The sequence below is a fragment of the Heterodontus francisci genome, chromosome 8, assembly GCF_036365525.1.
Source record: "Heterodontus francisci isolate sHetFra1 chromosome 8, sHetFra1.hap1, whole genome shotgun sequence".
Taxonomy (NCBI): Eukaryota; Metazoa; Chordata; class Chondrichthyes; order Heterodontiformes; family Heterodontidae; genus Heterodontus; species Heterodontus francisci.
In genome coordinates this window covers 58,156,682-58,182,295 of record NC_090378.1, presented here as the reverse complement: position 1 = coordinate 58,182,295, position 25,614 = coordinate 58,156,682, and the positions used below count along the sequence as shown (strand labels likewise).

At 39.9% G+C, this 25,614-nt stretch overlaps 1 protein-coding gene across 1 annotated transcript in view; it reads right to left on the bottom strand.

Moving 5' to 3' along the window:
* Positions 1–25,614, bottom strand: part of tm2d1 (TM2 domain containing 1) — a 95,888-nt gene that overhangs the window by 12,524 nt on the left and 57,750 nt on the right. The window contains exons 5-6 of the mRNA XM_068037189.1: positions 23,869–23,942; positions 3,281–3,412 (exon numbers count right to left, since the gene is read on the bottom strand). Coding sequence (XP_067893290.1) covers positions 3,302–3,412; positions 23,869–23,942 — 185 coding nt within the window. The 3' untranslated portion in view covers positions 3,281–3,301. The remainder of the gene's footprint in view (positions 1–3,280; positions 3,413–23,868; positions 23,943–25,614) is intronic.

Sequence of the window (25,614 nt, the reverse complement as noted above, 5' to 3'; positions counted from 1 at the left end):
GGGTAGCTGGAGCTGTGAGGCTGCGGTGCTAACCACTGCGCCTCTGTGCCGCCCCAATGTGCGAGGCAAGTTCTTTACACAGAGGGTGGTGAGTGCCTGGAACTTGCTGCCGGGGGAGGTGGTGGAAGCAGGTACGATAGCGACGTTTAAGAGGCATCTTGACAAATACATGAATAGGATGGGAATAAAGGGATACGGTCCCCGGATGTGCAGAGGTTTTAGTTTAGACAGGCATCAAGATCTTGGAGGGCCGAATGGCCTGTTGCTGTGCTGTACTGTTCTTTGTTTATCTATGATCACAAAGGATGATTTTGTGAAAATTCTCAGCAAGGTACCTGGTTAAGAACTTCACTGGTATCATATGTTAACATTGAGGAAGGAAACTTTGTCCTTACAATAAGTCTAATGAACAGTTTGTGAGTGCCCTCTGCTGTTTCTCCTAAGATCTGTTGGCTATGAGAAACCTAGTTAGAGTTTGTAAACTGGGATGTGACACATTTCTATATGCTATTAAAAATAATGCACATCACATCAGACCTTTTAGTCTGTAACAAGAACTGTACAAGTGAGCCAACAGCCAGTTTTGTTGTAATTTAAAATTCCTATCTTCTAAAAAGAACAAGCTCATCTGTTCCTATCCTCTTAGATATTGCTGCTCTGTAACCAGTTTCTAGGTGGTGACCAAATCAAGGAGTGGCAATTTTTCCAACCTCAAGAACCTAGCTCTCAGCCAATAGCTCACGAGATCAGGAACTTAGCATGTGGAAAAGAGGCATATGCCCATATCCCACTAGTTCATGTACTAATTTGCCATATCATAAATATACTGTGCTACTGGGTCACAATTTATATGATTAATTTCATTATGACTTTAGTAATAGACTATGAATTAGACACAATACATACCTTGTCCCAACAATAGATATGCGATGCAAATGTTCTTATTGAGATCGATAGATTATAGATCTCTCAGGGAATCAAGGGATATGGGGGAGCAGGCAGGAAAATAGAGTTGAGGTAGATCAGCCATGTTAGTACTGAATGGCGGAGCAGGCTCAAGGGGCCAAATGGTCGACTCCTGTTCTTTTTTCTTATGTTCTTAAAGGAATTAATATCTGCAACATTAATTTGGCATTGCCTGTATGCAGAGCAGGCTTATAACAGGAACAGACCCTCCTCCACCCACTTAGGGAGACCAGACCCAAAGGGGCCCCAACCCCTTTTCCTCCTTGTAGCACCTGGCTTAACTTCAGATACAGAATCGTAGAATCGTACAGCACAGGAAGCCATCATTTTGCCCATCTTGTCCATGCCGGCTCTCTGCAAGAACAACTCACCTAGTCCCACTCCGCCATCTTTTCCCGATTGCCCTGCCAATTTTTTCGCTTCAGATAATTATCCAATTCTTTTTTGAAGGCCTCGATTGAATCTGCCTTCACCACACTCTCAGACAGAGCATTCCAAATCCTAACCACACGTTGCATAAATTTTTTTTCCCCAATGTCACAGGTGCGCCTTTTGCCAATCACCTCAAATCGGTGTCCACTGGTTCTTGACTTTTCCGCTAACAGGAACAGTTTCTCCCTATCTACTCAGTCCAGCTTGCATAGTGTTGGAGCCAAAACTGGAATCTCAGAAATCCTGCCACATATTGGTGTTTTTATATACAGTGTACAATTTGAATATTCATATTAAGGGAAAATAATGGTAAAGTCATATTATAAAAAGGATGCCTGGGTTGAACTTGTGACTAAGATTGCTCAATATATGAATAATGCACATGGGGGAAGGGGAGACTGATCAGTTTTAATGCGCTTTGAACCTTCACTTTTCAACACAAACCTTCCATTTCAAGGTGCAAACATAGTTTACTAATGACAGGAAAACATAAAATTGGAAAAGTTTGAAAGACTATTCCAATACTGAACATTAACAATAAACTCTGAACAACACAGAAAAAGTTCAGAAATATCTAAGAAAAATTGGATAATTTGTATTGGTCTTTGGTTTCACTCATTCATTTTCCTAAATTATTATTGCTTGCACTGGCAGTTTAATATTTTAAGCATGCAGGTAGAAGAGAAGGAACTGGATGGCAAGGAAGTTAGGACACAATTCTTTCATCTCTGGTTCAAGTGCCTGAATCTAGTCTAGATGGATTAACTCAAAGTCTCTCCTCTCTGCTAGCTGCAAGGGCTCCATGTTAAATGATCACAATCAATTCTAAAAAGGACATTGGGCCTTAGCAAAACACTGTCCATAATTCAGCATAAAGATGTCTCAAAGAGATTGGAGTGATGGATAATACGGAAAAGAACTCCTACGAGTACAGTAGGGTTGCCCTTCTGAGGTTGGGTTAAGGTACGCTGTAGGGGCAGATGATAGCGTGTTCTATACCCCTGCTTTGTGCTAAAACGAAGTGCCGCAGTGGAAAAAAATTGAACATCTTAATTTTAATGTGCTTCATTTTGTATTTTAAATATATTTATACAGTAACTTGTAATTTGTTTTATTTGTTTGTGGGATGTGAGGGTCATTGGCAAGGCCAACATTGTCCATCTCTAATTGCCTTTGAGAAGGTGGTGTTGAGTTGCCAGCTTGAACCGCAGCAGTCCATGTGGTCTAGGTACTCCCAAAGTGCTGTGAGGGAGGGAATTCCAGGATTTGACCTAATGACAGTAAAGCAACGGCAATATAGTTTCAAGTCAGGATGGCGTGTTACCTGGAGGGGAACCTGCAGGTGGTGGTGTTCCCAGGCATCTGCTACCATTGTTCATCTAGGTGATTAAGTGTGTTAGGCTCTTTGAAGCCTCTTTAACATCAGCGACTCTGTCTTTATGATTAGGTTATTTTCATTTGGCAACATTTGATGGTACTGGAAATGCCTTTGAATTTATTCCGAGAATTCTATCATATAAAATTCTATTATTTTCAAGTATCTTCGACACAACACAGCAGAACTTGAATCAGACTTTTGTCAATATTTACCATGTTAAAGATGTTTAATTTACACTTTTTACAAAAAAGACTTGGTATAAATGTCCCCAAATTCTCCAAGGGCATTAACTATGGGCCACTTTCAACATTTTTCATAGAACTTTTTTTTTCTTCGGGTAGGTATCTGGACTGAGGCATAGGTCTTAATCATAAACCAAAATCATCATATCCCACTGTTATCAAAGGTCTTGCATTCTCCAATGAGAAGTAAAAAAAAATTCTAACTGGAGGCTATCATAAATAAAATTACATGTGAAAAATTACTCTAGCAGTTGAAACCTACCAGAATTTGAAATTTCAGGGCTCACAGTTCCATTTGTGTCTTCCTATATGTATCATTGTCTATTGCTAATCTTGTGAGTCTTGCTCCATAGTAATCGATGATGTAATTTGAGCCATCTGCAGGTCCAACAATCTGGAGACAGAGTTAAAAAAGTGAGGACAGTCAATTCCAATAATTTCATACCACTTAGAAAAAAAATCCCATATGTAGAACTCAGCCTCTGGCCTCAAACAGTTTAATTTAATACTAGGGTGTCCATTTTGTGATGGGTTATTTTGTATATTTCTTTTCCACATATGCAGTTTTTTTGCATTTGGGATGTCCTTGTTTTATATGCACTGCAAGTCACCACATCAGTTGTAAGGAATAAAATCATCAGAATCAAAAGTTACAGCGTGGAAAGAAATTATATGATCTTTGTAACTATGTAGTGCAAGTACTTAACTGGAATTATCTTCTACAAACTCATCTCCTAAGCCAACCATCACTTGGGTTGGATGAATTTCTGTAGTTGGCTTGGTTTTATACTTTACTGCCGTACAACCTCCCCACACTCCATGCTTGCTGTCACTGCACACACACCGTCGCCACCCACCTACCACCGTCCCCACAAAAACTCTTGACTTTTTTTGTTTCAAGCGTCTTTTTGGTCGATATGTACCTTCCCAATATCTTTATATATTCTTTTTAAAAATATTTATTACGTTTTTAAATGGCATTATAGTCTCTGTCTCAATAACTACTTGTGTAAATGACTCCATATCCTAATAACCCTTTGTGTGACATAAAACATCTAATTTCACATTAAAACAATTTGAATCTCATGGTTTCAAACAATAAAAGTTAGCATTAAAATACATCTGTATAATTCCAACCTTCAATCTAGAAAAGCATCTTTATGATTAGATGTGTTTTGATACACAATCGTCTATGGAATAAGCATCCCTACAGTATACACACTTGCCAATATTAATTTTTCAAAAAGTACAACAAACTGGATAGTGAGGCAGGTGAGAAGCTCAGTGAAGGTGAGATTTTGTTCTAATCATTAAGCTGATTTAATTATCTAGTAAGGTGCACATACAGAGTAACAATCCTGATCAAATTTCATTCCATCAGTAAAACTTATCTTCATATAATATTTTAAAAATAGATATGCTACACTACTCATCTTCCTCAACTTCAACATACTAATTCCCCTACAGCGTGCCCTAAAGGCCATGGCAAAACCTCCCTGCAGGCTCCTGTCATTTGGAGTATTTTGCCACTTGACTGTGCGGCATCCTTTTTCCAAAGGCCAGTCTGCCATTTATATAATTCACATTCTGCTTTCTTTCCTGACCGTTCAGTCAGAAAGGGATGAAATATCTTCCGACATGTGAATGTGAGGTATTTATCAATTACAGAGACAAGCTGCTGAATTGATTATTTACATTTTGAGAAATCAAAGCCACATCATTAGCATCTTAACTACTTATCGACTGATTTCTTTTTAAAGAACATAATAAATAGGATCAGGAATAGGCCATTCAATAAGATCATGGTTGATCTTCTACTTCAACTACACCTTGCAACGCTATTCCCTTGTCCAAAAATCTGCCAATCTCTGACTTAAATACATTCAACAACTGAGCATCCACAGCTCTCTGCAGTAGAAAATTCCAATGGTTGACAACTCTGAGTAAAGAAATTTCTTGATACAGTTCTAAATGGTCGACTCCTTATTTCAAGATTGCGACTCATAGTTCTAGTCTCTCCCTACACGAGTAATATCCTCCCAGTATATCCCTGTCTATTCCCTTAAGAATTTTATGTCTCAATTAGATAACCTCTCATTCTTCTAAACTCTAGGGAATATAGGCCTAGTCTACCCAATCTCTCCTCATATGACAATCCCCTCACCCCAAGAATCAGTCTAGTGAACCTTTGTTGCACACCTTCTAAGGTAGGTATATCTTTCCTTAGGTAAGGAGACTAAAACTTTACACAATACTCCAAGTATGGTCTTACCAAGGCCCTATTCAACTGCACTAAGACCTCTTTACACTCATACTCCAATCCCTTTGTAATTCCCCAGTCTTTCACATTATATTCCATTCTTGGCTATTCACTTCACCCAAGTCCTTTTACAGCCTCTTTGTGTTCTCCTTGCAGCTTACTTTCCCACCTAAATTTGTATTGTTAATGAACTTGGATACATTACACTTGTTCCCCTCATCTAAGTAATTGACAGAGATTGTAAATAACTGAGGCCCAAGCATTGGTCCTTACAATACCCCACTAACATAACTAGTTACAGCCTGTCAACTGAAAATGGTCCATTTACTCCTATTCTGCTTTCTGTCCATTATCCAAACAATAACGAAGGACCTGTTTCAGTGCTGTATCTCTCTATGACTCTAACAATTTGCATTGATACAGCTAACAAAACATTCCAAAGCACGACACAGGAGTGTTATGAAGCAAAACTGGACCTGTGCCACAAAAGGCAATATTCGGGTGGATGGTCTAAAGCTTGGTCAAAGAAGTAAATTTTAAGGAGCACCTTAAAGGAGGAAAGAGAAGTAGAGAGGAGTTGAGGTTTAGGGAGACAAATCCAGAATTTAAGGGCTCAATCCATGCTAATATAGTACCCTCAATCCCATGAGACCTAATTTTGTGTTCAAGACTCCTTATTGAATGCTTTTTGAAATTCCAAATACACTACATTCACTCATACCCCCTTATCCACCCAAATTACATTTGCAAATATTGTTGAAAGTGGCCTATAGTTTACCCTCATATCCTACTTTCTTTTTTCATCATTCTTTGATGAATTTTAACATCTCTTCCCCCCCCCACCCCCACAATCCTCAGGCTTACTACTCTTCTTCGAAATATTATAAGCCTCACCCTTTAATCTAACACTATATTTTAATTTGTCTTGTTAGCAACAGTTGACCCACTTTTCCCATGGGGTTTTATTCCTTAAAGGAGTGTATAATGGTTGTCAATTATGAATTAATTCTTTAAGTGTTTGCCATTGCCTATCTACAGTCATATCTTTTAATCTAGTTTCCCAATCTACCTTAGCCAACTTGCCCCCTTATACCTCGGAAGTTTATTTTGTTCAAATTTAAGACCCTAGTTTCAGACTTAACTAAATCACTCTCAAACTCAATATAAAATATTATATTATGATCATTCTTTTCCAAAGGCTCCCTTACTATATTAATTAACCTGGTTTCACTGCAAAAATTAGATTTAAATAGCCTATTCCTTAGTTGGTTCCTTGTGATATTGATCTAGAAAATTATACTGAATGCATTCTACAAACTCTTTCCACACACTACTGCTGAAAATTTTATTTGTCTAGTCTATTTGAAGATTAGAAGATCCTATGATTACTCTATTACCTTTGTTACAATAATCTCTAATTTCTTGATTTATACTCTGCCTGACACTACAGCTACTGTCAGGCGGCCTATAAATTAATCCCACCATTATTTTCAAACCCTCTGTGTAAAAAATGGTTCATAAGTCCTGAAATGTAACATCTCACCGTCACTGATATCATGCTCATGAATGCACATTGCAGATTTTCCAATAGCTCCAATTTAGTTCCAATAATGGTTTCCCAAAACTGCGCTCAGTAGTTCAACTGTGGCCTAAGCAGCGTTTTATACAGATTTATCATTTGCCCTTGTATGCAAAACCCAGAATCCCATTTCCCTTTTGACATTTTTTCCCATGTTTAATTATGTTTTAAAAGATCTGTTTCTCTTCAGCATTAATACTGTGTTCCTCCACTCCATTGAGAATTATGCCATTTAGCATATATTCCCATTCTCTTTTTCTTCCAAGGTGCACGCTTCAAATTTATCATTGTTGCTTTACATTTCCCACCTACCCGCCACTCACTAACCCATTTCATCCTGTAGTCGACATATTTTCTTAGTGAACATGATTCCACGATCTTACGATTCTACCACGCCTCCTAGTTTGGGATCAGCAAATTGTGATATTATTCTATGTCATTGTCCAAATTATTGAAGTATTTAAATGTATGAAATGCGACGCATCTAAAAAGTTAAAAGTGGATGTATTATGTACTGGTTTTATTTCTATATTTGACAGTATGAATTAACTACAGTGTAAATTTTTACAACCAAATTTCTGAATTCTTAATATCAGCCAGAAATGTGGTCAGCAAGCAAAATTGCAGTAGCTCACCACAGAACCAGACACTAGTCTTCATGATTAATAAATAAATTATATTTGAGTTGTGTACAGAGGTGGGGAAAATGATTCACTTTGCAAAGCTACTTTGTAAGTTGAGCAATGGATCACATTGATATAAAAGAATACAAATATTAGAAGTGTGAAATAAAAACTGAAAATGCTGTTCAAGAGCCTCGTGCAAATGTTTCACTTTCAGGTGCTGACTGATTTACTGTGCATTTCCAGCATTTTCTATTTTAAAAACATCTCATTTACTTGAGCTAAATTTGTTTAATATAAGAATTTGGTTTGTAATTCTTTTAAAAATTCAAATGCACTGAAAGTATTGCTGGACAGCAGCTGTTAACTAGACAATATACGATAATTGTTTCTTACTGTTCTTAATGTCAGAACTCTCTGATTTAGAATGGCAATCAGTTTTACACACAATTCAGCGAAGTTGATATATTAGCCTTACAAAATACACTAGAAAATCTTTATGACGACTGTCTTCCTTTCCTTTACCTTTTCCTCACCTCAAATTAGACCATTATGATTAAGAAATAAACAGTGCAATACGTTCCATACACTGACTGGTAACTACAATATTTACAAATAAACTGGAACAAGGACCGGGATTGTTCCCTCAGCGGACAGGAGCCGTCCACCAACTGAAATGTCGTTGGCGAACCCACTTCCGCCTGGCCTGGGGATCCAACCCGCATTTTGCAGTTCCCCGGCCTTTAATTGTTCTGAGACAGGACTTCCACCCGCTTGAGGCAGGAAGCCCCGCCTAATGGAGCTGCCGACCAATTAGTGGGCCGGCAGCTCTTAGTCCCAACAGCGCCACTGAGAGCGGTGGCCACTGCTGAAACTGCAGGTCAGCTTCAAAAATGATGATGTTGGGGCGCCCAGAGAACGAAGGTCAGCTTTGATGCCTCATAGGGGGTGATCAGTTGGCCCCGGCGAGGCAAGGGTGGTCGACGGGGGGATGGGGAGGTGGGGGGAGAAACGGGACGTGTTGGGCATTGGGGGTGGTTGGGGCAGCAGGGACGGCCCTCCATCAGGCACAATGTGCCCGATCATGAGGGCTCCCCCCCACCAGGTCATCAGAGAGCCACCTGCTTGGGTCAAAATCCCAGTGGCAGTGGGCAGAGGCCGTTAAGTGACACTTAAAAGCCTTGATTAGTCTGGGGCGGGTGGGCTGTATTTTGCCGCTGCCACCCAGCGTAAAGTGCGGCTGGGACGGGAGTGGGTCGGGAAGGGAACTCAGAGCCTCCTGCTCCATTTTACGCTCCACCCCCACCCGTCACCTTTCCACTCTTTGGGGGGCGTAAAATTCCAGTCAAGAAATTATTTTCTCTGATGGAGAGTTGTGAGGTGGAGGAAGCAACTGGAAATTTTTGTTACTGATTCCTGTTTGTTTTGGGAAACAAAGCTTGCACAAAATCTTGGAACTGTACCTAACAAGTATACCTATTGTTTAACTTAACTGCACAGCAATAATCCCTCTAAATAGTTAATTAATGTATACACACGGTCACAAGAATGGCTATTGGTCTACAGTTAATTGCCCTTTTCTTAAAAGGAATTAGTGTCCTTTTCTTGCTGAACTTGTTGTAATCAGCATTAACAAAACAGAATCCAACCACTGATCCCTTTCCAAAATTACAACAATTTTATGTCATGCTTGTGACCATTTCAGTCATTGTACAGAGCAATACATCTTATGATTAGTTCCCTGTTCAAAAGTGTTGGAGAACATTAGAATGTCTCAAATTTATCACCATCCAGGTGGTTGTTAAATGATGGTCACTTTAAACATAATTTGTAAAGAAAAATAGGCTAAGGCATGAAATGTGGCATTTATTTTTACAAACAAGATAAATGAATGGTGGCAGCTGATACTTCCAAATCATTGGATATTTAGTATGTCACCTTATACACACCAGATTACTTCATAAGATTTGGGACATCACACCACTACTGGCTAGGAGGGGAAAAATAATTATATCTGCAATTTATATTGAGTTTGAAAGTGGTTTAGTTAAGTCTGAAACTTCTTTTTCTTTTGGGCCTCCTTATCTCGAGAGACAATGGATACGTGCCTGGAGGTGGTCAGTGGTTTGTGAGGCAGCGCCTGGAGTGGCTATAAAGGCCAATTCTAGAGTGACAGGCTCTTCCACAGGTGCTGCAGAAAAATTTGTTTGTCGGGGCTGTTGCACAGTTGGCTCTCCCCTTGCACCTCTGTCTTTTTTCCTGCCAACTACTAAGTCTCTTCGACTCGACACATTTTAGCCCTGTCTTTATGGCTACCCGCCAGCTCTGACGAACGCTGGCAACTGACTCCCACGACTTGTGATCAATGTCACAGGATTTCATGTCGCGTTTGCAGACGTCTTTATAGCGGAGACATGGACGGCCGGTGGGTCTGATACCAGTGGCGAGCTCGCTGTACAATGTGTCTTTGGGGATCCTGCCATCTTTCATGCGGCTCACATGGCCAAGCCATCTCAAGCGCCGCTGACTCAGTAGTGTGTACAAGCTGGGGATCTTGGCCGCTTCGAGGACTTCTGTGTTAGAGATACGGTCCTGCCACCTGATGCCAAGTATTCTCCGGAGGCAGCGAAAATGGAATGAATTGAGACGTCGCTCTTGGCTGGCATACGTTGTCCAGGCCTCGCTGCCATAGAGCAAGGTACTGAGTACACAGGCCTGATACACTCGGACTTTTGTGTTCCGTGTCAGTGCGCCATTTTCCCACACTCTCTTGGCCAGTCTGGACATAGCAGTGGAAGCCTTACCCATGCGCTTGTTGATTTCTGCATCTAGAGACAGGTTACTAGTGCTTTAAATATAAACAAAGCGAACTATGTAGGTACGAGAGATGAGTTGTCGAAGGTAGATTGGGAAACATTAAAAGACACAACAAAAGACTAAATGGCTAGCATTTAAAGAATTAATGCAGAATTTGCAACAAATATACATTCCTTTAAGGTACAAAAACCCCACAGAATAAGTGGCAGAACCAAGAGGAGTTAAAGATAGTATTCGATCAAAGGAAGAGGCTTATTAATGTAAAGACTTCAGCAAAGGAGAACCAATAAATTGATAAAAAAAGAGATCAGAGTAGACTAGCAAGGACAAATAAAAGCAAATGTGAGTCCATTAGAGCTAGAAACAGATGAAATTATAATGGGGAATAAGAAAATGTCAGAGAAGTTAAACAATTACTTTGTATCAATTTTCCCATTAAAAGACAAAACATTCCAGAAATGATGGGGAACCAAGGATTTAGCAAGAATGAGGAAATTAAAGAAATTAGTACAAGTTAAGAAACAGTACTGAAAAAAATAGGACTAAGTGGTGACAAATCACCTGGACTGGACGGCTTGCATCCTAGGGTTTTAAGTAGTTGCAGAGATAATGAATGCATTGGTTTTGATCTTCCAGAATTCCTTAAACTGTAGAACAGTTTCCAAGGATTGGAAACAGCCAACATAACTCCGCTACTTAAGAAAGGAGAGAGAAAACTGGGAACGATAGGCCAGTTAGCTTATCATCAGAAGTAGGCAAACTACTTGAATCTATTATTAGGGACGTGGTAACATGGCACTTACAAAATCACATGAGTAAGCAGAGTCAACACAGATTTATGAAAGGGAAATCATGTTTGACAAATCTGTTAAAAGAACTTTTTGAGGATGTAACTAGTAAGATGGATAAGGGATGTAGTGGATGTAGTGTTTTTGGATTTCTAAAAAGTGATTTGATAAGGTGCCACACAAGAGGTTCTTCTTCTTCTTTGGCCTCCTTGTCTCGGGAGACAATGGGTAAGCGCCTGGAGGTGGTCAGTGGTTTGTGGAGCAGCGCCTGGAGTGGCTATAAAGGCCAATACCAGAGTGACAGACTCTTCCACAGGTGCAGCAGAAAAAATTGGTTGTCAGGACTGTTACACAGTTGGCTCCCCCCTTGCGCTTCTGTCTTTTTTCCTGCCAACATCTAAGTCTCTTCGACTCGCAACACTTTAGCCCCGCCTTTATGGCTGCCTGCCAGCTCTGGCGATCGCTGGCAACTGACTCCCACGACTTGTGATCAATGTTATAGGACTTCATGTCGCGTTTGCAGACGTCTTTAAAGCGGAGACATGGACGGCCGGTTGGTCTGATACCAGTGGCGAGCTCGCTGTACAATGTGTCCTTGGGGATCCTGCCATCTTCCATGCGGCTCACATGGCCAAGCCATCTCTAGCGCCGCTGACTCAGTAGTGTGTATAAGCTGGGGATGTTAGCCGCCTTGAGGACTACTGTGTTGGAGATGCGGTCCTGCCACCTGATGCCAAGGATTCTCCGGAGGCAGCGAAGATGGAATGAATTCAGACGTCGCTCTTGGTTGACATACGTTGTCCAGACCTCGTTGCCGTAGAGCAAGGTACTGAGGACACAGGCTTGATACACTTGGACTTCTGTGTCCCGTGCCAGTGCGCCATTTTCCCACACTCTCTTGGCCAGTCTGGACATAGCAGTGGAAGCCTTTCCCATGCGCTTGTTGATTTCTGCATCGAGAGACAGGTTACTGATGATAGTTGAGCCTAAGTATGTGAACCCTTGAACCACTTCCAGAGCGTGGTCGCCGATATTTATGGATGGGGCATTTCTGACGTCTGGTCCCATGATGTTCGTTTTCTTGAGGCTGATGGTTAGGCCAAATTCGTTGCAGGCAGCCGCAATCCTGTCGATGAGACTTTGCAGACGCTCTTCAGTGTGAGATGTTAATGCAGCATAGTCAGCAAAGAGGAGTTCCCTGATGAGGACTTTCCGCACTTTGGTCTTCGCTCTTAGGCGGGTAAGGTTGAACAACCTGCCACCTGATCTTGTATGGAGGAAAATTCCTTCTTCTGAAGACTTGAACGCATGTGAGAGCAGCAGGGAGAAGAAAATCCCAAACAGTGTAGGTGCGAGAACACAGCCCTGTTTCACACCACTCAGGATAGGAAAGGGGTCTGATGAGGCGCCGCTATGCTGAATTGTGCCTTTCATATTGTCATGGAATGAGGTGATGATACTTAGTAGCTTTGGTGGACATCCGATCTTTTCTAGTAGTCTGAAGAGACCACGTCTGCTGATGAGGTCAAAGGCTTTGGTGAGATCAATGAAAGCAACGTCGAGGGGCATCTGTTGTTCGCGGCATTTCTCCTGTAGCTGGCAAAGGGAGAACAGCATGTCAATGGTCGATCTCTCTGCTCGAAAGCCACACTGTGCCTCAGGGTGGACACGCTCGGCCAGCGTCTGGAGCCTGTTTAAAGCGACTCGAGCAAAGACTTTCCCCACTATGCTGAGCAGGGAGATTCCACGGTAGTTGTTGCAGTCACCGTGGTCACCTTTGTTTTTATAGAGGGTGATGATATTGGCATCGCGCATGTCCTGTGGTACTGCTCCCTCGACCCAGCACAGGCAAAGCAGTTCGTAGAGTGCTGAGAGTAAGGCAGGCTTGGCACTCTTGATTATTTCGGGGGTAATGCCGTCCTTCCCAGGGGCTTTTCTGCTGGCTAGAGAATCAATGGTATCACTGAGTTCCGATTTTGTTATTTTGTTGGCTGTACGTCCAGCTCATCCATGACTGGCAGAGACTGGGCTGCACTGAGGGCGGTCCCAGTGACAAAATTCTCCCTGGAGTACAGTTCTAGGTAGTGTTCAACCCAGCGGTCCATTTGCTTGCGTTGGTCAGTGATGGTGTCCCCTGACTTAGATTTGAGGGGGGCGATCTTCTTGATGGTTGGCCCAAAAGCTCTCTTAATGCCATCATACATTCCTCTGATGTTTCCGGTGTCTGAGGCCAGCTGAATATGACTGCATAGGTGTTGCCAGTAGTCATTTGCGCAGCGCCTAGCTGTTTTAAGTGCTACGGATGTTAACTCGCTGGGGGCTTTTTTGTTGTTCAGCAGTGTAATGCGCTTAGCGGCTATGACAGGTTCCAGCTCTTCAAAATGAGATTGAAACTAGTCTGCATTCCGCTGCACACATTTGCCAATCGGTGGTCATGGCTGACTCATAGATGGCGTCTCTGATGTGGGCCCACTTGGTCTCTGCATCCCCTGTGGGAGTGTTTTGAAGGGCTTTTTCAAGTGAATTTAGAAATTTTTGTTACAGCTGTGGATAAGAAATTCTGCTCGTGTTGATGCGCGGGTGGCCCTTCTGCTTGGAGTGATGAGGTTACTACACAAAATTAGGGCTCATGGGATTGGGGGTAAATATTAGCATGGCTTGAGGGTTGGTTAATAGTTAGAAAACGGAGAGTAGGAATCCAAGGGACATTTTCAGGTTGGCAAGTTGCAATTAACTGGGTACCGCAAGGATCAGTACTTGGGCCTCAGCTCTTTAAAATCTATATTAATGACTTAGATGAGGGGACTGACGTATCCAAGTTTGCAGACAACACAAAGTTAGGTGAGAAATTATGTGGTGAGGAGGACAAAAAGAGGCTGCAGAGCAACATATATAGGCAGGTTGGGTAAGAGGGGAAGAACATGGTAGATGGAAAACAGTGTGAAGTTAGCCACTTTGGAAGGAAAAATAAAATAAAGTATATTTTCTAAATGCTGAGAGACTGGGAAATGTTTTCATTCTGCGGGACCTGGGTGTCAGCGTACATGAATCACAGAAAATTAACATGCAGGTACAGCAAGCAATTAGGAAGGCAATTAGAATCTTAAGGGACTTGATAGGGTAGATGCTGGGAGGATGCTTCCTCTGGCTGGTGGAATCTGGAACATGGGGTCACAGTCTCAAAATAAGGGATTGGCCAATTTGGACTGAGGAGAAATTTCTTCACTCAAAAGATTGTGAATCTTTGGAATTCTTTATCCAAGAGAGCTATGAATGTTCAGTCGTTGTGTACGTTCCAGACCGAAGCTGCTAGATGTTTGGGTGCAAAGAGATATGGGGATAATGTGGAAAAGTGGAGTTGAGGAAGATCAGACCTGATCTTGCTGAATGACGGAGCAAGCTCGAAGGGCCAAATGGCCTACACCTGCTCCTAATTCTTATGTTCTTATACATATATTTGTGCATTCTTAATTTAAAGTCTGACAAATTTAATTTTTAACACTAAATTTCTACTTCAGTGTTAATTATGTTGCGCAGTTCAAACTATTGGATAACTTAACTTTTTGCCAAATAAAATTATTTTGAACTTGAAAAACAGCTTATTTTAACAAACCAAAATTTGCAGTTGCTCTGATAGGCTTAAGTACTATTTTTCTTAAGAAATTTCCTGACATTATTGCATTGTGGAAAACGTTCCATAGCAGTCACAGCTGGTGCATATCTAACAGCAGTGCTCTTTAAAGCCACACTGATCACTTCTAACCATGTAAAAAAGCTTTCAATGTTGGCTATTGCATTGCTCCATCTAATCCTTATGGCATTAGTAACTGATTTGTAGAGAAGACAAAGCTAAAAATCCATACTTTTCATTAGATCAATAGATAAATGTTTATACAGCTGTGCTTTTCATTCTTAACTTTCTAAACTTAGAAAAGGAAGGAGGTACATGGTCATACACCGCGCAATAATTCTAACAGTATTTTGCACATCAGTGAGCCAAGAGATGGAATTTTTTTTGTTTTAAAGTGTGACCAATCTCAATATTTTTCCTCTGAAGTTCAGTTCAAAACAAGGATCCTCAGGAAAGGACTATTTCAACAACAACAACAATTTGTATTTATATAGCATGCTTAACATAGTAAAATATCCTAAGCCACTTCAAAGAAGCATCATTAAACAACATCTGATATCAAACCACTTGAGATATTTGCATGGTCAAAGAGGTAGGTTTTAAGGAGCATCTTAAAGGAGAAAAGAGAGATTGAGAAGCAGAGAGGTTTAGGGAGGGAACTCCAGAGCTCATGACCTTGGCAGTTGAAGGCACAGTCAACAACAGTGCAAAAATTAAAATTGGGGATGTGCAAGAGGCCAGAATTGGAGCAGTGCTGGTATCGCGGAGGGTTGTCGGGTTGGAGGAGGTTACAAAAGTAGGAAAGGCCGAGGCCATGGAAGTATTTGAAAACAAGGATGAGAATTTTAAAAGCAGGACACTTCTTAACCGAAGCCAATGTAGGTTGGCAAGCACAGGGCTGATGGGTAAACGGGATTTGGTGCGAACAAGTACACAGGCAACAGAGTTTTGGATGATCTCAAGTTTACGACAGGTGGACGATGGGACACCGGCCAGGACTATGTTGGAATAGTCAAGTCTAGAGGTAACAAAGGTATGGATGAGGGTTTCAGCAACAGATATGCTGAGGCAGGAGTGGAGTTGCACAACATTATCAAGGTGGAAAAAGGCAGTCTTCGAGATGGTGTGGATATATGTTTGGAAGTTCATCTCAGTCTCAAATACAACACCAAGGTTGCAAAAAGTATGGTTCAGCCTCAGTTGCCAGGCTGTGCGTTGGAGTTGGTGGATAGAGAACAGAGTTTGTGGTGGGGACCGAAGTCTAATGTCAAACACTCAGACAATTCAGAGACAGTGGAGGGGTTGAGAGAGGTGGTGGTGAGGGTCAGCTTGGTGTCGCAACGTAAATTTGGAAAGTAATGCTACATTTCAGATGATGTCACCGAAGGACAGCATGCAGATGAGAAACAGGAAGACATCAAGGATAGATCAGCGGGGCACACCAGCGTTAACGGTGTGAATGTGGGAAGAGAAGCCATAACAGTTGATCCTCTGGCTACAGCTGGATAGAAAGAATGGAACTAGGTGAGTGTCGTCCAATCAGCTGGACAACAATGGTGAGGTGCTGGAGGGGTATGGTGTGGTCAACATTTCAAAGGCTGCAGACAAGTTGAAAAGGATGAGGAGGAATGGTTTATCACGATCACAATTATGTAGGATGTAATTTGTGACTTTGATAAGTGTGGAGGGGTGGAAACCTGGTTTCTTCAAACTGAATAGGATAGGTCAGTTAGCTCAGAACAAGGAAAAATGTGCATCAAGACCAACAATCTGAGTGACTCCCTATGCTGCACTGAACTTGACTTCTCCATTAGGAAGTTTTAAAATGAAGTTACAAATAAAATTTAAGTAAAATACTGCAATATAAACAATAGCGATCAGATAAACTAGCTCAATAAACAATCAGTATTATGTTGGAAAATAATGGTTATACATGAAAGGCTTGAAACTGTTTTGGTGCTATTCCAAACCTTAACATGAATTGGGGAAACATAACTGCAACTAAAAAAAAAGTGCTGTTAACTCTGGCTTAAAATCAGTTCCTTTTTACACGTCCAAGATGTGACATGTCTCATGGTATAGTGGCTCTCTATAAATTAAGAAAAATGTGTTTGGCAACCTCCCACTCTACTGTTTAACTGATATATTGTGATCCATGTTACTGGTTTGCATCTATGAAAAACGTAGATTTTAGAGGCATTAAGAGGACAAGCATAATGGCCACAATAGACAACTTTCAGATTGATAATTCACTTTGTATTTAAAAAGTGTTTTTAATAACCAGACTGAATTTAATTTTTAGCTTTTTAATAAAACTAAAAGCAAAAGAAAATCCTGTACCGGGATATCAACACTTGGTCACTAGTTACCATGCAGCTTTTTATCTTTGTTTTTAAAGCACATCTTTCCCACTACCATCAGCAGGATGGATTTGATTACTGAATAATCTGTGGCAGATTTCTTCAGTTCAAAATTAGTACGATTTTTCCTAACAAACATTTTATTCATCTTTGTCCATACTTGCTGGACAGTTCACATTTTACTTGCATTTCATTTGCATTTATATTCATTTTTCAGTCCAAGTATATCCCCCACTCATCGCAATGGCTTCATGCAACCAGCTCGAGTGTTTTATTCAAATTTCTACTAAAATGAGAAGATCGGGTATTTTAATCAGCATTAATTTGTATAATTGTAATATTTCTCAGCTTAAGTTCAGTTCCCCAGACAGCCCGCAGTCTCGAGAACCACAGCTCAGTGAATCCAATTCCAGAAATATCATTAATTTATTCTGCCTGCTTAATTTCCTGACTCCATGCTGTACTGCCGATCTGACTACAATATACCCCCAACCCAATCTACACTCCACACCTGACTGCTCTGCTCCCTGGTTTCAATGCACCAGTCCAAAGGGTGAATATGGATGAACTAAAAATAGCAGGTGCCCCTGCCTCATAAGCAAATACAAAAAGGCATGGAATCATTCCAATTGTTTAGACTGTGAGTGTAGTTTTAAATTTAAAATGTGTTATAATTCAAAACAAAGTGAATATGCACTTTGCTAAAAAGCTACAGGCTGCAACCACTGAGGCAGATGGGGGATACATGATTATCCAACTATCCTTGTCCTGTCAACTGGCGACATTAAGCAGATGTTCCCTCATCTCAGATGGCCTAACCACATCTTTTATAATGAGCATAATTCTACTCATGCCAGCCCAGCAGGGCGTGCCTTTGGGAGGATACACTTGGGAGAGGAGGCAATCAGTTTACTGGTGATTCCCTGAATGGGGAAGTAGTTGAAGACACAATAGTTTCCACTTACTGAAGGGAACAATAAACACTTGCGTAGTCACTCAGGTTCTAAACTGGAGATTGTGTGATGAAACATAGGTATAATAGGCTTAATTAGGTAGAATTTAGATACAGTTAACATATTATACCTTTTAGAATTAAAGATTGAATAAATGGTCTGTTTTCAAGACTCAGTGACATTCCCCTTTAAGAAGGTGGCGTTAGGAATTTCAAGGTCTTTCGAGGTTCCTGTTACAATAGAATGTGAACCAGAAACACCTTTTAAGTTGGAAAATGCATTTCAACATTTCTGTTGCCAGGGCCTTGGAGGATAAACACACATTGAAACATCCTGTGTGACACCAGTAAGAGGTAGCAATAAACTTAATTGATAGTGTTGGTAAAATATAGACATATCGACTCAAAAGGTTGCTACAAATTACCATTAAAAAAATATATAGATAGTAAAATAAAATGGAATAGTACTTACAAGAACACGATGTCAAGTAAACACAATCAAACATTTTAACCAGATAAATGCTTACAACTTCAAGAGCAAGGAAATTCTAGCAAAACATTAAGTGGAGATGTTAGGTAATGACACTACCATATAAGGATTTCAAGAGCAGGAAAAACACACACAGAAAGGTAACACTTATATGCTAAAAGGTAAGACGATACCTTAGAAACAGTATGAACATGAGAGTTTCTGAAGCAAACATTAGAAATGTTGAATTCTTCATCAATACTTCTCACTCTATGGCTTACTCAGGAAATTTAAGGTAAAAGTTCACTTTAAACTTTGATGGATATTCTAAGATATTTTGGTGTGATATTAGCAGGGTTAAACTTTTTGATTCTATTTTAGAAATAAGATTGTGTTACATCTCTTAGTAATATTTGATATTGTGATATACTTATCCACTTAAAAGTGTATTGCATGTTCAATTCTTTAATAACTATATAAAAGTTCATAAATCATCCCATGTAGCATTCTGTATATCTCTAAGTGGAGAGACACATATTGAATAGAATTTCCCAGACCCTTATAATATCTGGGATATTTATGAATTAGCCATAATTATTAAACAAAATAGGCTATCCGAAAGATTGTAATATTCTTAGTTTTCTTTCTTTGATGGAAAAACTAGTTCAATTCTTTGGACCCAAATAAGTGTGTATAAGAATTTGTCTGGTTTGAACTTAATTAAGGGAGATTCATAGGGATGTACGCTTGATTTGGTTTGGTCTCTATAAAAGGTTAAAGTCATAAATCACTTCAACTGTAGGTGCAGGTCCAGACATGAAGCTGAAAGGCAAGTTGCAGTAGGCCAATTCTTTGCAGTTAAGATGTTGTCTAGAAAGAAAGGTAATGCCAAAAAAGGTACCTCAGCCCACAAAAGGGACAGAGTGTATGGTTTATCATTTTTCAAGGAAAGAAGTGAGAGTAAATGAAGGATGTAGAATTTGCTTTAACTGTTAAACAGCATGCTCAGTTGTTGTCTGAAAAATGAAGTTTAGTGGTCTTCATCAGACCTAATCTCATTGCGGAGTTCTTCATTCTGCCTTGAGAAAGAATGGAGAACTGCGCGTTGTACTAACTTTATTTTACTGAAGATGGATGCGGCAGGTGGGGGTGGGGTAGAATAATGGTGTGAGCAGCTGTAATTTTTTTTTTAAAATGTATATAACTATATTTTTCTTCTTTGTTCTTGAGCCCAGACATCCTGAGGGAGCATACCAAAGTAGGTCCAATTTGGAAGGGAGAGGGTGCTTGTGTAGGTGCTATACTACAACCTGTCAGAACTAATCTGTCAGAAGTGTTGGACATTTCTTGAGAGCAGGTGATTGTCCAGTGAGGTGAATGGGTCTATCTTGGGTTGTTTCAAGGGCTGAAAATGTTATGAGCCACCTCTGGACGAGCTTCTGATCTCGGGCTGAGCTCTGAGACAACACAAAATATCCACCAATCTGCTGTGTACTTCAGATAAATAAGAAGTCATGACAGCAATCTCATAACTCAAACATCAACTAGTAGGATCACATCTGTGCAACTGTCGCTGGTCCTACACGAGTCAGTAGCTACTGACTCCATTCCCACTTCCAATTTGGGGGCTGCTGGTCCCACTCCCTAGTTCCCAGCCATTAATGCCACTCCTACTAATGTTCCCGATTCAACTCCTACATTCCTGCTCTCTCCTTTTTCTTTCCCCTTCCTCTACGCCTGTTCCTTAGGAAGTGGGAGGGGGTGGTGATGGGGAAGGGGCAAGTGAAGTATTCCAGTCAAATAGGAATTAGACTGCATTGTTAATATTTGTTAATTTGTTAACTATTCATTGCCCATGCATTAACATCCACAATTCACAGAGACCAACTGGAGATCAGTTTTTTCTCGCTTTGTTTTATTGCATGAATCAAACATATTAAGATAGTCCCATTTTTAATGATGCACAGGTTAAAACAAAAAAATAAAAGGGGTTAGTGAAAAAAGGAAAGAGAATAGTAAAGGACAAGGAATTGTAGTGAAGAGGAGAAAAGAACAGAAAGAAAAGAAAGCAATAGTGAAGGAGGAAGTAGATCGAAACAGAGAACATGGCTGTAAAAAGCAGAGAAGGAGAAGACCGACAATCGTGATACTGTAAGATCTATAGACCTCTCGTTTAAAACATAAACAGATTTATTGGTACTTGAATAGCAAGGCACAGAACATTATGAATATCTTTTAGTGAGACCCTGTTTGAGAATACTCCATGAAACTCACTACTTCATCTGCACCACCAAGATCTATGAAAGAACCAGACCAGTGGAAATATGGGGTGCATAGCCATTATGGAATTTTTCTTATCATTGAAGATTAGGAAGAAAATATATAGAACAATCGTGGATTGATTGTTCATGATTTGTGGAATCAGTCCTGATGGGCCTAATGGTCTTTTCAAGGCCCATATTATCTTAATCAGCGCCATTTTCGTGAGGTGCTATGTAACTACAGGAATTAACTATAATTTCTGTTTTTGTAAGTGGATAAGCAAACAGGATAAACACAGAAATCATATCCAAGGTAATTCTAGCATTTGGTGTAAAACAAAGCATTCAACGCATAATCCAATTCAGACAATCTCAGCAAAGCAAAATAAAGATGATTTTCCTTAGCCAAAGCTCCTACTAACAATAAAGCATGCTTCATATCTAGGCATTGTGATAATTAACAAGGTTTTGTATTCATATGAGATCCAGTCCAATCAAAATAAATCAGATTAAAATAGATTTTAGGCGTGCAAACTGTAAGCAGGTAATGATTCTTTGGCTAGATTTTGCAGTCAGCGGTGAAGCTGTGATCTCTGTGGCGAGAATGTTAACTCTGTCAACGTGCAACTGATTGCAGTATAGTTTAATGGCGTTTCCTAATGTTGAGCTGCAGTGATGTCCTCAAACTGTCTAAAGCTGCCAATCACAAAGAATTCTCACAGACAGCAAACCAGGAAATGAAAAGCGCTAATCAAATCATTTAAAAAAAATTTTAAGAGCGCACAAAATAAAAATTGGGACACACACATGGGTTAAGGTAGAAGTTGAAATATTGTGAACAACTTTCTAAAAATATTTTTAAAATCTAGTTTAAAAATCTAGTAATTAATCATAATGGAGACATTTAACAACATCCCACAAATAAAACTTTTTCTTTTCAGGGCCAAATTGACTGTTCAGCAGTAGTTCTTTCTCAGATCGTCATTAAAAACCCAGTTACACTCATTGAACAAATTGAAGACTTAAAAGGACCAATAGCAATATTCGAGGGGAAAAGTGGAGGTTTTCGCCAGATGAACTGATTCTGCTGGTTGTTGGCTCTTGGCTGGGGGGGGTGGCAGGGGTGTCCACAGCCTGTGGCAGAGCAGTGAATGGCAGACTGCAACCTCAGGATTTCTGTGTTAATCTGCACTTGTGCTAAATCCTGAGGTTGAGCTCAGATTCAGAGGAGTAATGACAGCAAACAATAACAGTTTGCCATCAAAAACCCTATAAATTCCAGTCCATAATGGTGACAACTTCCATCCTGCCTTTTGTACTTAGCCATTGATATCACTGTTTTATGATAGCAGCATGACAATCCACTGACGTTTTAAAACATTTTTACAACTCACAAATGACTGAATAAATTATATGTTTTCAATGCAATTTAACATATATTCTAGGCTTCACAATGTGATAAACCAAATTTCCTTCAACGCTCCATTGACTCAGCAGCTAAATAAGCTGTGTTTTTTTTGTATTCTCAATATCACATAACATTCATTTTTAAGCATTCAGATTGTGTACACAAATGATCCATTGCTGATAATGCTATTCAAATCAAGGAATATATGGCATGTTCCAACAGAATTTATGGGTTATTGCATATCTTCATTATACCGGGAAGAGAGCTGGGTGGAGATATTAATATTAAAATCATATTCCTTTTAATTGTTTGAGCACACCTCTTCACCTGAAGCCACGAAACATAAATTGAAAGTTACTGAACACACTATATGTGTCAATAGATGCCTTCATATGTGATCCATATTTTAATATATTTGCATAAAGGTAGACAAATTGGCTAGCAACTACACGGAGTACTTGTAAAGAAAGAACATCCAGGTGCATGACGCCTAAAGCTAAATTACTACACACAAGTCAAGCCTTTTTTTTTTAAATCGATGTTGAAAAGTCAGAACAATAGCAGGCTTTAACAGAATAATCATACTTATAAGTTTCAAAGCACTTTCTCCAAAAAGGTCAAGGAATCTTTCACCAAGTTCTTAGTAACTGAAGACAAGAGTCCTGTCCCTCATTACTATATACTGTCTCAGAGAAATGTACTGAGTTTAGTTGAAGATGATCTGAATGGAATATAACTGCTTAGTTTATAGTCAGGATTGTTCATATTCAGGTTATGGCACAGAGGAAGAAATGACAGTTAACTTGCACCAAGTATTTATGTTAGTTTGATTTCGGATCTATTCCTTTAGTGCACACGTTGATACTAACATTTAGTCAGAATCCTTACACTCCAAATTAAAACTGCAGTAAAGAATTTCAACCTATTGATACCTATTCCATTGTTACAATTCAGCTGAATTTTATTGTAAAATTCCTACGTTCCCATTCATTATAGAATCTGTCTATGCATACTTTTTGCTGTAATTAGACCCTCCTGCGAGTGGTGGCACTACAGAACAACTGAGGTGCGTCTCAGCTTGTGCTGCCGAGAAACTCCTATGCTTCAACCAATTCTACTACTCGGCTTCCAAAATTACTGCATATTTTTCTATTTATATTAAATTCTGTTATTTACAAAACCAACTTATTACATAAAAATAAGGACTTTGAAATGGCAACTGAATTATTTCTGTACATCATGGTCCAATTATCCTTTTCTCTATCTGAAGACTACACTTGGTCTCACGATTCTTCATGTGCACCTAATGAACTAATATAGATTTAAAAAAAAATCAGAGCTTGGCTTTAGCTTTGGGTGCTATATTACTGCAAAGATGAATACATATTAGTACAACCATCCCCGAATTGGCTTTTTATTCACATATACAAGATGGAGCCCAAGTTGCAAGTCATATACCTTTATACCACAGTATAACGGTAACATTGCCAATTTTATTATGAACTATTCACCATAGTCCCATTTAACCATTTATCTATTTAACTGTGCTTAAACACAACTCAATGCAAACTCGCATATAGTTTCTATTGTATTTAACTATGGCATTATCACTTATGTCTACAGAAACATAATCCATACATCATTCAACATAAAAGACAACAATCAAGTTGGAAGATCTCTTGAGCTGATGGCATCAACTCACCTGCGCAGAGATAAGAACAAAGTCAATAAGGCTGCCAATTCCACAAAAGCCAACTGTGCAGAACTTCAACAAACCTGGATAGAAAACGAAAAGATTTAATTAAATCCTTGTGCACTATTCTGCACACTGCTCACACATATGGGGCATTCAATTGGTTGAACGTTTGAGCAAATATTTCACCACATCTCAAAGAGCAGTGATACAACTAGCTCAACTTTCATTTAAAAAACTTTTAAGTACAGATAGTGATTTTTGTATATGGTGGTGGCAATGAAATTAAAAGGTAAATTAAATAAATCAGAACATCAGATAAACGCAACATTTATGGTGCAACTTCTATTTGACACCTCAAGCACATAAATCAACTGTTAATCTTCAGACTTGACATCATGTGTGGTCGCGGGCAGTTATGATACTGGACTGGCAACCCAAAGGTTGAAATAGTACCATGCTAATTTATGAAACTGAATTCACAAGATGTAGTAATTTGTGAACTGGCAGTAGAAAAAAAAATGATCTTGAAAGTCGCCAGGTTGTCATTAAAACACAAGTGGTCCCTAATGGCCATATGGACAACATGTAACTAGTCCCATTGAATGTGGTTGATGCCTATGTAGGATGCAAGAATATTGGGCATAGATGCAAAATGGGCATCTCTTGGTTGGCCATATTTATCATCCTGCACTGCAAATCATTCAAAGTGATCTGGTGATGCAAGTCATAAGTTAATCACATCGTGGGGTTATTGTCCAGTAAGGATATTCTAATATTAGTCAGGAGATGGAAAGTAGCAACAAGCAGAAGGGTCAGCACCTCTCGCATTATGTGAAAGGCATCACATATGAAGTGTTAATATCAGATTGGCCAGAACAATGGAGTAGCAGAAGCTAGCATACAGAATAGCAATGAGATCACACTAACCATCTAGATGGGCTTAATTTCATCTCATGTTCCTTTGAAATGCCGGGCAGGAAACAACAGGTTGGCCCGGATTTTGCAGTCAGCAGTGAGGCAGCAACGTTCGCGCTGAATGCAGAGAATTTCAAATTTACTTGGCTTGTTGGCTGCAGTGAGAACTTCTACTTCTTGCCCCCCTAGTGACATCACGAGCTGAAGACATGCCTCGAGGTCAGCCTTCAGCTCAAAGGCAGTTGAGTGTTTAATGATGATTTTAAATAGCTTTATAGAGTGCTATAAATTAAAAAAAAAACTTTTAACACTTCTATAAACTTTTAAAAACTGTAATAAATATTTAAATACTGAGATAGCGTGAGAGAGGGAGGAAGACCGAGAGGGAGGAAGACCGAGGGGGAGGAAGACCGAGGGGGAGGGACGAGAGACAGAGAGGGAGAGAAACTGGGGCAGAGACGCCAGACAGAGAGCAGGAGACAGAGAGATAGTGAGACACAGACACCAGACCGAAACAGAAAAACACAATGAGGGAGTGGATTGAGACACAGAGACAAACACACATACAAACAAACAGAGGGAGAGATACTTAAACTTGAGAGAGAAATCCTTGAAACTGAGACAGGGAGAGAGAGAGACCCCTAAACACCAGACACTGAGGGAGAGACAGACAGAGAGGGAGACACTAAACCACCAGACCCAGTGAGACCCTTGACACTGAGTGAGAGAGATCCAGAGACAGAAGAGACACAAGAAAGAACAGCCACTTTTTGTTAACAGTCCTTTCTGTGCAGGAGGGAGAGAAGAGCGTTTCATTTCTTCAGTCCCTTCCTCTCC